Source organism: Dermacentor andersoni, chromosome 4 (assembly GCF_023375885.2).
Source record: "Dermacentor andersoni chromosome 4, qqDerAnde1_hic_scaffold, whole genome shotgun sequence".
NCBI classification, from domain to species: Eukaryota; Metazoa; Arthropoda; class Arachnida; order Ixodida; family Ixodidae; genus Dermacentor; species Dermacentor andersoni.
In genome coordinates this window covers 119,318,866-119,331,119 of record NC_092817.1, presented here as the reverse complement: position 1 = coordinate 119,331,119, position 12,254 = coordinate 119,318,866, and the positions used below count along the sequence as shown (strand labels likewise).

The following is a 12,254-nucleotide window of genomic DNA, read 5'->3' as shown; positions in this document are numbered from 1 at the left end:
TTCATGCCACTTTGTCAGTCCGTCAATTCAATGTGGAATAAAACTAGTGTAGGCAAAGGTAAAGTTCTTCAGACAGGCATTTTCTTTTCAGTTTCTTCCTTTACAAGTAGCCGCCATTGACAGCTGCACCATGGACGTCCCTATACTAACGCGTTAAAACTAACTTGCCAAAGCCATCCTTGACAAAGATAAGTGTGCCTATCGTTATACGTCTGCCAGCTTGTCAAGGCACTATACTCCAGTTTGTGCATAGTTTTCTCACACTGCCGTTCCATCTGTCGGCCCCTATCTCAACATTTGACAAGAGGAGTAACGCCACTCTTTCAAGTTAACCGGGGGTGCTAGACTATATGTGCAAGCTTTTTATGTTAAACCGTTATCATTCGTACTTACCCATGAGTCCTTACTACTAGACTAAACTGCGTGTTTTCTCCTAATGTCCCATCTGTGTATTTAAACTACGTACCATACCACGCAGTGTATAGTGACAGAACCTTGTTAACATTTTTAATAAATTTTGTCGCGAAGGTAAGAATGGCAGTTTATTATACGAAAGGTATTAGAAAAGTACTCGATTTTCTACTAGCATCGCTTCTGGCACTATTTGAGTTGTATTTGCTCCCGTCTCAAAAATTACTATTCGCACACACACCTATAGTCATTGTCAGAAATTACCACACTGACTTTTTCCATTGGAATCTCTTTAATCTCAAAGCCGCGTCACTTAAGACCCATGTGATGAGCGGTTCACGGCAAGATGGCCACCACCCGCACCGGGGCACCACTGGCTTGGCACACTTTGATGGGCATTACGATAGCCGTGGCTCCGAGGGCAGGGAGGCGCGACAGGTCGGCCAAGTTTTCGAGGATGTACACGTTATTGGCAGAAATAACCCTGTGCGGCGCCGAAGAGTTCAACAGGTCCACGGACGGAGAGTCCAATCCGATGCCGTATACTTGCCGCTGCTCAACTAGGAACCGCGCAGCCTCAAATGACACAGTCGGAAAACGCCGCCATCCATGGTCGTCGATCCCCAAGTAAGCATTGCGGTTCGGCCACAGCTGGACAGATAGAGCGCATGAGGCGAGATAAATGGCGCATCTTCAAAACCATTGTTTAACATTACCACATTTGGCAGGGACGAACGAAACATTTACATTTAAACAGCAGCTAATATAGCTCATTACGTGACTCCTGCAACCCATGCAAGGGCACACACATCCTGCGTCCAGATATCAGACGCCAATGATTTGTGTCAGATGGCACAAGTTAAGAGTAAAACTTGGGCCACCTGATTAAAATTATTGGCGTCAATACATGTAATAAATTCAAATGGCTGTCAGCGAATGTTCCTTTCGATCTTTTCGCTTGTCCCTGTCAAAAGCGTTGTGTTGTTCAAGATGGATTGTCACCAAGTTGACAAATTTTCAATCCTAATAAGAATTCGGAAAAGATGTCTTGGAAGCATGGTAAATTTGTCTGAAGATAAGACGGTTTTCACATCACGCGAAAACGGGAAACACGCGAACGTGCTAATTGTGATATTGCAAGTCAGTGGCTACGTCCAGGGACAAAAGGCCACAAGAGTGAAAGTGCTTAGACGTGCAGTGATACAGAGAGACCACTTTACAGAATACAAACAAAATTACGGTCTGCAAGTTCCACAGGCCACGTGTGCCGCTTCTTCAAAAAGTTGGCCAGTGCGCATTTGTGAGACCATACGATGCCATAATGGCGAACAAATGTGAATAAAAAGGAAGTCATGGTACCACAATTTTCTCATAAATTGCTTATACACTACACTGTCAGTGTAATTTTGCTTCTACAGCTAATAACTTACCCTTGATCAAAATCAACGGGAACGCCAAATTTTTTTTTTCTAGAAAGCTACACCAGCTCGACGCTGAACGCAAACGAGCTTATATGAAGGAAAATGCATCATTCCGTATGCGTATGATGATTTTGAAGCATATTCATATGGCGAGTTCAAAGTAACATTTCTCTAGCAAACCATCTTCTGGCTTGTCATTTGCGAACAACGGCACGTCCTTGTACAATTCATTGGGGATCACTGTTATGGCTCTCCTGTGTCAATTTGCTTAGCCCACTCCTTAGAAGCCTTTCATTCCTAGACTTTCCGTTAGCGGTGAAATCTTAAGAAAGTGTTAGATGCATTAAATGTAGCCAGAAAATGAATATACACATTTCCTATCAATACCATTACACGGTTACTGTGATAGCTGTTTTTTGCGACATACAGCTTACCTGTATGCGTGATTACAGAAAACCACCATATCTTGCTGGATCTTTACTCGAATGTGAGACAGCCAGAAAACGACTCCAAACTCCTGCCTCGAAACGAGAGGACTAATCGCATAACCATAAGGTACACAGGCTGTGGTATAAATTATAACTGAACAATGCTTTCCCCCATAATTTGTTCTAGTAATGATCTAAATTGTACTTCTTCCCTCACGAGGGTACAGGTTTTACTGCTCCCCTTGGGCGTCCGAGACGCACTGACAGAGACGGTCTCCTCAAGGGAAGAGTACTGGCGCTACGGATAGCGGTGATTGGTTCGCTGGATTCTTCGGATGCGAGGAAGCAGACACAGATAAAGCCTGAACACAATTTGTATTTATAACTTTTTACAAGAGACACACATAGGAAGGCAAGGTGGAACTGGAACACATAGAGTGACCATATATCGGCAGAACCGATGGTGCACAGCACCACAAGTTTAATCCAGAGCGCTTGGTTGGGGCAACGGGACCACGTTTGCTATCTCTCGGTGACCCGCTCCAAATATTTACAGCCGATCGCCACCCAGTGGCTTTGAGAGCGGTCCGCCAGCACACCAATCCTGTAGGAGCATTGTCGCGCGGGTAGTCCGCCAACTAAACAAGCGTTGACCCTAGTCTACGCTCTCTTTCTTTAAACTCATCTTAAGGTGCTTGTTTCTCTCCCTCAAAACAACAAACAAAAAGAACGCAACAAGTGAGAGAGTTGCAAACGCATGGCAGTCGTGCACCGCGCAAGGCAACAGAGCCCAACACAAAGAGCACAGTTAAAAACTAATAAGCAGTAAGCCCCTGCAAACCAAAGCGCAAGGGTAATTGACATGCAGTATCCCCCTGTACCATTCTCGTAAAGGCTCACTCACACTAGGCCGACACGACGCCGACTTCACCTGTACAGTGGTACATAGGCGCCTACACAGAAGAAAAAACGCTGTCGCCGACAGTCGGCAGGCCAATACCGGTGTCGGATCGGCCTAGCGCGAGTTAGTCTTAACTTTGTACGATCTTTCGTAAAACTGATAGCGTAGTATTTGCGGGCCATTCGTCAACGAAATCTGCCAACGCGGCACTTTAGGCTCGCGCACATTTACCGAGTAAACACTTGCGCAGAAAAGGTTACCCACTACGTTCAATTGGCCACGGTCTTAGAAAAAGGCTCCCACAGTGGGCAGGGTGCGCGCAGTGCATGATGAGTACGGCGTTTACGCATTCTGGGCCGTCTCCGTGATAGTCACCCGCCACTGACAACCAAGATAGAGAGAGAGAGAGAGAGAAGGGAAGAAGGAAAGGCAGGGAAGTTAACCAGACTGAGTCCAGTTTGCTACCCTACACGTGGGGAGGGGAACGGGGAGTGAAAGAGAGAGAGTGAGAACTTAAGTGTCGGATGTCTATAGTCGGGCACTCAAGTCTGTTGCCTAGTATCCCATTTTGCTTCGCTCGTCAAGCAAGCGTATCGGCCACACACTGCTAGCCGTCTCTCTAGCCATTTTTTTGCAGCTTCGCCGGGACCAAAAAGGAGGAAAGTGCCGATTTCAAGCTTCCCGAGCTAAAAGTAAAGAAAAAGCAAGTGCTTTTCCAGCAGCAGGCTTACAATAGTGTTTATAGAAGTGTTAGAAATGTTAAGCAAATAAACGAGCTGCAACAGATTGACACCGTTTCATAACTGGTGAGAAATGTCGTCGCCCTCTCCCACTCTTAGTGCGATACCACGTAAGTCCGGTAATGTGAACATTATTTGAATGAATAAACAATTCTCAATTATTTATGTCTCTACAGACATGAAAGCTTTTCGTTGAGAATAGGATCTGCCTTTGAAACAATAGCTTCCCAGTCGTCCAAAATTGATTTATTCGAAGCGTCTACCGTCTCAGAATTGGAAGTCATCTGCTACTCGAGTTGCTTCAGCGTATTGTCTCCTTTAGGCTTTTTGTTCTACTCGCGCATCCTTTGTCGCCTCACCTTAGAGCGTCCGGTCCTCTCGATAAGAAGAGCACCGCGAGGAACGTGGCCATGCTGTCCTTCCCAGCGCTCGATGTCTTCAAGTGACAACTCGTACACAGGGTTCTCGCTCGCCTGTGCCTCAACATCGACGAGTGCAATGGGGACGAACATGAGCCGTTCGAGTGGTATTTGGCTCACAGTCCACTTGTCGGGAGCAAAGTGAATTGGTGCGTCCAGATGCGTGCCGCCATGAGTGGCTAGCTCGATGACATCGGCCTGGTACCTGCAAGAATGAAGATCACTTTTTTTTTCGGGGGAGCTGAGTTCTACGAGATATCGAAACATGTGGTATATTCTACATTTCTAATTTTTCTGATAATTCTACACACCACGCACACCTGACTGAATAGTGCTAAAGTGCTACTTGTTTTTAAAGACAGCTAATAGTAAACGGGAAGAAAAGCATCACACGTCGTCGGGCGATGACGATCATTTTACGAAATGTGTTCTTTTTCTATAGTTTTGTTGAATTTTCCAATGTGCAACTGAATGTTGCCGCGATCAAAAGAGGGGAAGAGATGGTATACTTTGCCCCTCTATGCCCCCCCTCCAACCACCCGGTAATTACGCCTATAAACGCAGTCGAAAATTTCTGTTCAAAGATTGCGGACACTGTGATCACCGTCAATAAATAAATTCTGAGCGAAGTTACTGCAACACGCATTCCTGAAATGAATGTGTCCTTCTCGAGAGAGAGAGGGACGTATCTCGAGAATCTCCATCCACCTGCAAGCATTTATTGTGGTCTGCGCTGGACAGAATCGCATACGCCGCTTTATGCCAACGAAGCAATGATGGGCGTGGTCCACGTTTTAAATGCTATAATCATGAAATGGCGGCCTTGTTCCTAAATGATTGAAGTCCAGCCGCTTGATACCACTCCTGAACCCTGAAAAGTCGCCACTCCTACCGACCCACTCCACTGCTCAGCTGTATCAGAAGCTGGTGAAAAGAATAGTCATTACACGCCTCGTATGCTATCATGAGCGCTGCAACATATACCCCAATAATTTGTGTAGGTTCCGAAGAGGCCTCCTTACATTCGAGGCCTCCTGCAGCAAGAAATACATCTCTAACGTATATCATTTGGCGCCTTTTCGCAACGTGAAACGCGAATGTGGTAATGTGGCGCAAAAGGTACTTCTTGATATCTTATTGGATATTGAAGTTGGCAGCACAATATTTGAGTGCGTTTAAAATTATCCTTATTTGCACTAAATACCGACGGCAAACCACTAATAAATCCAGCTGCCATGCCGTCCCGCCTGGCGGAGCTCTCAGAGCCATTTTTTGGAACCTTACGATCACTGGAGATGTTGAGATTTTACCGCAGAACGTCAAGCTTTCAGTATGCTGGTGACATATATACATCCGGGCATCAGCAGTAGTGCCACCCCTGGTGCGTCAACGGTTTCAAAGAGAAACTGACCTCCACGTATACCTCAACGTTCAAGGCCTCAGCATTTCGACAAAAAAGTAAGTTTTAGTGGTTTTTACTCACAAGGCCATGAACTGATACCCTGTTTCAAGTTACCACGAAATGGTTTCATATAAAAATCTTTACGAACATCTTTCGTTATTATCGACGGAGACCTTTCAGTAAGCCTCTACATCTCTTAAAAAGTACGCTTTAGTGGTTTTTACACAGAAGCCCATGAACTGATACCCTGTTTCAAGTGACCACGAAATGGTTTCATATAAATAATCTTGACGAACTTCTTTCGTTATTATCGACAGAGACCTATTAGTAAGTCTCCACATCTACATGTGGGCTTAACTAATAGAGGCTTAGCTATCGCCCACATACTACGGTTTCCCCCGGGTAAAACCTGGGGCACATCCATGACGTCTCTACTTCTATATAAGGAAACCGTATTTATTGAATACCTGCGATATAACACGCCAGTGCTATACAACGTTGGCAAAAAACTAACCTCCGGTATTCACCTACGTGAGCTCAATGTCGATGTGAAGAAACTAATAATTGCTGCAGCCGAAAAAACGAAGACGAAAGGGGGGACACGAAACTACAGGACCAGTGGCTGTCCATCAATTGAAGAGACTTTCAATTACATTCTCTGCAACTGCTCCTGTTCGACAAGCAACGACACAATTTGTAGTGTGTCGTCAACAGCCCGGGCGATTGGCCTTTACTGGAGCGAAGATCCTAATATCTCTTCCTCACAGCTCATGAGCCAAAAACTTACACGAGGCCTGCCAATTCAGAAGGCGATAGACTTAGTGCCCGGCTGTAGACACGTTGTATTTGTGGAGCTTGTCAATATGAATGCTGTGTTTATGCCTACATGAAAGTACTTTTGCGGAATCCCCTTGTCCTACGTGCCACGCAACTGTCTCACGTGGTGGGCCATGCTATCGGTGCTGGTGCCTGTGGTGTCAATCTTTTGTGTGAATGTTGCTTGTGTTCATGTGTGCAGTCCACCTTCTCTCTCATAAGTTATTTTTCATTTTCCTGTTACATTATTCTTCTCATTTTTCTACATTAAAAAAGGGGGTTGCCTACATCTCGCCACTTCCTGCTCAGCGTGGCTGGTGTGGGACTTCATCCCGCCCTGCAGCACACTGCGGCGACGCACGACGGCTGCACCGCAATGCTCATGACACGTGAAGCACGCAAAAAAGCAGCTACTGTGGCTTCACTGCTCAATCGGGACGTGAGCGCGACCGATTGTTAAAGTAGCAGTTGCTGAAATTAAGTGTCTCTCTTACGCGCTTATGGTGTCAACGAAGGCTGAAATAGGCACGAAGGAAGCAAGGGTCGTTTGAGTTAAAAACAGAAAATAGACACGATCGAGCTGAAGGCGGCAAACATAGGGGTTCATTGTAAAAACAGTACAAACAAGGGCACATTTATATTATACAGGAAAAAAAAAAACTTTCGCCAAACTGGCATGAGCACTGTGTATGTAGAAACATTGTGCACGAACTGCAACAGAGTTGGAAGCATTTCTTTCTTTCATTTTCGTATATTCCTCATATGCATTGTGTCAAATCTTCGTTTAGCGATTAGAGTGTTAGGGTGCTTCACGCTCTTCACTGAATCTGCCTATTTTTCCACCAGCTTGAGATCACCGGGTAATCGATGCTCTAATAGAGGATTGGGCTGCTGTGCTGAGGGACCCGTATTTGGAACGAACTGCCGGATCGACTTGGGTCACATTGTATGTGACACTACGTGTGCGCCACTCTTCAATGTGCCTCTGCGACGCAATATTGAGTCGCCCTGTAAGTGCTGCTCGGTATGAATTTTTCTTCAGGGGAACCTTTTTGACACCAACTCGGTTATTGATGAGCCACTTATTATGTGCAGCTCGTCAGTGTCGAAAGAAATACAAAATTTCTCCGGTGCTGGGTGGCATTGAATCCGCGTCATAGTAATCAGACAAACTTGTCTCAGTGTGTACTCACACAAGCTTCACCTGAGGACATTGCGGCGGCGCTTCTGAATGACGCTGCGTGTCCAGAGGAAGCGCGAGAGAGCAGCCCGGCTGCATACACGCCTTATACATAACGAGCCTCTACCATAGCAATACGGTGAGTCGCTAGCTTCATTGGCTTCAGCGCCAATCGCAATAACGTCGACATTCATAGTGAGGGATTCTGCAGCAATTTTCGCCATACAGGCATGCATCATAAAAAACAAGGGGCTCCACTATACCAATGCCCATGGTAGTAGAGGGTTCGATATGGAAAATTAGCAGTGTTGTAACAAAATTACAAGAAAACAGGAAGAAAATTTTCATGGCTATAATGTAATCCTGCGTTCAGTGCATGACTTCATGCCAAGCACAAAACACGTAAGAACCACACAAATCAAGCACTTTTGTTACCAGTTGACGCTGTTAGACCCCTTTTAGCTAGGTCCGTTAGTTTTCAGAAAATCTAGCCTTAACTGAACACATACACTTCGGATCAGAGTCTCTATTCATAAGAAATCTATTGCGCTACTACTGCTCGTAAGAGCAGCTGCTAGCCAGTTCGGAAGCGGGACATGAATAGCGATAGCGGCTTGCCAATGGCAAAGAGCGCTTACTAATAAAAATTCAAATTGAATTCAATTTTCTGTTCCATCATATATACATATGTTGGGGGTTCTCTCGGCAAGAAAGCTCTTTGAAGCTTTGAGAATTCGCTAGGTGCTTCATAGAGCTGCTTCTGTACGCTGTAGAACATACAGAGAACCCTGGACTGATATTGTATCAAAGCTCTAGCACAACACGTTCGTTGCGAGAACAATTTGTTCACGTTAGAACAATAGCACCACTAGGTGCGTTACATTGAATGTCCAAATTTGTGTCCCTCATCTCAATTTCAATCAGAGGACCGACCTATATGCGTCTACCAATGTACCTGCGCAATATTAGGGCAAAAGTTAAGCCGTTAGCATGTCCGTACTTCGCACAGCTTCGTAATGTTTGAAAAGCTGCACTTTTCTTTTTAACTGTTGCCTGAATAAAAATACCAATTCTTTACCGTATTCGCCTTTAGTTGTTCGTAAATGTTTGAACAAATTACGTTCGTGCAGAGAGCACTGTTACACTTTACGTACCAGTCTTCAGGCGTACTTCCCTTGCGTGAGATATTCAGGCGAAATTCGGCGTCATCAGACCAGAAGATTGTCCTGTTGTTGAAGCTGTACGACAGGTCGACGAGTTTCTCGGGCGGCACGAACAGACCTCCGCAGCTTGATGGGATTCTCGCCGCGATGCAGCTTAATAAGCTAGCACACATGAGCAAGATGATGGCCGAGAAACTTGACGCCATCGCAACGTTCATGTGAGAGGAGCTGGAAAGATAGATGGTGATACCTGGTCTAGCCGGTAATATACGGGAAAACTACAACATACAGGGACTGGGACGGAGACAGCTAGCAGTACACCAGTGTTGGTGTATTTTCTGTACAGTCTATGTGCGATGTAGATTTAGTGAAAGTCCATTCAACTCTACGTGGCAAACACAAAATTTATTGACGTCCGTGCCACGGACTGCGTGCTTCTAATCACCTCTCTCTCTCTCTCTCTCTGTCTATCTCTCTCTCTCTCTCACACACACACACACACACACACACACACAAGCACACACACACACACACACACACTCAGAAGAAAAAAAAAACCAAACTTCTATCCTATTTCACACAAGGGACATGCACCAGTCGTATCATAAAGTTTTGTCACATGCAACTTACGAAGGCATCATGAGAGTGCTGGTGGTACACGTTTACCTTTTGTGGTTTGGTATACAAAAGAAGCGGGCATAGAAAAGCTCTGTTACTGTTCTGACAACTTCCGCTAAGTGCGAATTGCTTTAAGCTACTCCAAAGTGTCACACGACTCGTACTTCTATCCTTATGGGCAAACACGTAAGGTTTGTTATAATTATTGAATAATTCTTCATATATCATATATATGGATTCTCTATATGCCGTGTTTCTCCATTAGACGGTTATTTGCAATGAGTACAAGAGTAACGCGTTTATTGCCACTAAATTCGACAAAGACGTATTAGAAGACGTTAATAAAATTAAAATTAAACATCCACTAAATCATAGCAATTGCTACAAAGAAAACCCATACCGTTTCCTTGAAAGAAAAACCTCGCAGTTGAAGAAAAATTCGTACTGGTACGTGACTCGAACGCGGCACCACCACCTTCCCGGGGTAGGCACTATACCACCTGAGGTAACGACGCAACTAGCAGGTGGATGAGCGAAGTCAATATTATCAAAAATTCAAAGCAAATGCGAGAGTTTTCACCTAATAGTTCTGCGGGAACCCGCAAGGTGAAGGGAAAATAATTAATAAAGTGAAAATGACACATCCACGCAATCGTAGCGATTGCTACGATAGTACGAATTTTCCTTCAACGGCAAGGCTTTTCTTTCGAGGAAACCATATGGATTTCCTTTGTACCAATTTCTAAAATTGCGCGGGTGTCTCATTTTCAATTCTTCTATTACTTCTCTCCACCTTGCTGGTTTCCGCGGAACCATTACGTGAGTATTAGAAGAGGAGTTCAGACTAACGCATACACATCATGCTCTAACACTTTAGGCATGCACAAAACCCAGCTAAGTACAACTCCGATGACAAATAGCCATGCAACGTTTTGGAGTAAAATGCTTACAGATTCTCTATGTTCCCAGAAGAGCTGCTACCGCCGCTGGTGCCGTCGTACTCTAATGCTACAATCGCGCTAGAGTCTAGACTTTATGCCGGGCGCCGCCGGGCGCAAACATTTAAGATATGGTCTTGACGTGGACGATCACTTTACAGAATGAGTAAAAAAAAGTAAATCAACAGATGCTAATGTCTGTGTACATGGATGATAGGAGAGTTGACATCGGAAACTACGAAGGTTTTCTATTTCGAGCTCTAACGCCACATCTTATCATTCGGCTGGCGTTATTTGAGTCGAGCTCTGCTCTGGAGCGTGTCTGCAGAAGGCGGGCGTGTCGTAACACCCCTTATGCGGGATCTACCATTGGATAGCCTCGGCAAGCCATTCTGAATTTCCGACGCGATATTTCGTTGCTGTAACATGATTGTGAATACCAACGTTGGTGTTTGTAGCACACTGTTCCTTGAGCTGAGTGCGCACGTAGCAGAGATGGTTGCGTTCAGTTCGTTCAGAGAGCACGTTACACCGGCAGTGCACATGTCTCAATATTTTTTCATTGTTTACGTTAATTAACTATCGCAGGTGTACGAATGCGTTTCTTTACTGCGACGGGAGTTCTCTGCTGGGACCTGGGTTTGCTTTGTGCGTCCGTTCGTTGATTCGGTTACGCAATTTGGGCAATAATATGACGTCATTTTGTTGTCATCAGGCCGCCTCGTCACTTCTAGCTTAACGGTCGCCCACATATGCAAATAAAAACAACCTTTTTCACAACCAGCCCCTCTGAACCTCGCGCCCCCGTCACCACAGGAATGCGCATTTAGAGCTCAAGCGCGCTAAACACTCTACTATCGCGCCTCAACAGCGACGGATGATTAATGCGAGGTTTTGTGCTCCGCGCCGACTCTCAGAACAAGCAATGCTGTAGCGGACGAAGCTGACATCATGTGGAGCATCGCATACAAGTTGTTCTTAACACGATGGTGGTGTGTTGGATTAAAATTTTTCCTCTCGTTTGTGATAAAATGACAGTCACTTTAGCATACGCCAAAGAGGGTAAATGCGAAAGCCTGCGCGACTAAGAGAAATTCATTAACATACTTGACATTCTCATTCGAATGCGTTGTAGCCTCTTATTGTTTTCTCCCATCAAAGGTCCTGGATTCGAGTATATTACTTGATGCTACCTTAATTAGTTGTGCCTTGATTAACTTCTCCATTATTAACACCAAAGATAGTGGGTTAGAGTGCCCTAATTGACTGTAGGTTAATTAACTCTGCCCTAATTACCTTTGCCTTAACAGCAAAGGTCATGGGTTCGACTTCCGTATAAGCCCGAGGATTCAAATCCCACCGAAGGTCTTGTGTTCGAGTGCCTGAATTAACTCTATATTAATTAACTTTGCCTTTTTTGACATGGTGAGCGGCATCGGAGCCAGCTGTGGAAGAAGACGACGACGACGACGCACGCGCGAGCAGTGGCACGAGCACGCGTCTGCGCGAGGCAAGCTCACATGAATTTCTGTACCGCACGCCACGTTTTCGAGACACTCGGGGCTATGACCCACTTCAGCCTTTCGCCTTAAAGCAGTGTGACTGCATAAGAGAAGCGTAAACGGCAACAGCAATCAGTCTAAAACATGGCACATACCTGCTATGAAGGAAGCACCAAGGATCAGTCGGTTGGTGGAAAACAATATCGAATTACCGACGGCGTCGACGCCAGCAGCGACGTTTCAACGACGACGCCGCATAATTCATTACTTAGTCACCCACAGGATTCACAGTCGCCAATTGTACGCAATATGACA

General features: G+C 45.3%; 1 protein-coding gene across 1 annotated transcript; it reads right to left on the bottom strand.

The window, feature by feature from the left end:
• Nucleotides 1-529: 529 nt before the first annotated feature.
• On the bottom strand, nt 530-10,638 carry LOC140212793 (isatin hydrolase-like). The gene is made up of 4 exons (XM_050184624.3): nt 10,450-10,638; nt 8,873-9,109; nt 4,261-4,525; nt 530-1,062 (listed from the first exon to the last, which is right to left on the bottom strand). Exons 2-4 carry the CDS (start codon nt 9,097-9,099, stop codon nt 748-750), a joined length of 807 nt encoding a protein of 268 aa, XP_050040581.1. The 5' UTR covers nt 9,100-9,109; nt 10,450-10,638; the 3' UTR covers nt 530-747.
• Between the last annotated feature and the right edge of the window lie 1,616 nt (nt 10,639-12,254).

Coding starts and splice junctions, on each gene's coding strand:
- LOC140212793 (XM_050184624.3), bottom strand. CDS start 9,099: ATGAACGTTGCGATGGCGTCAAGTTTCTCGGCCATCATCTTGCTCATG. Junction 4,526..8,872: donor GGAAGTACGCCTGAAGACTG/GTACGTAAAGTG, acceptor TCATTCTTGCAG/GTACCAGGCCGATGTCATCG. Junction 1,063..4,260: donor AGAGGACCGGACGCTCTAAG/GTGAGGCGACAA, acceptor CTATCTGTCCAG/CTGTGGCCGAACCGCAATGC.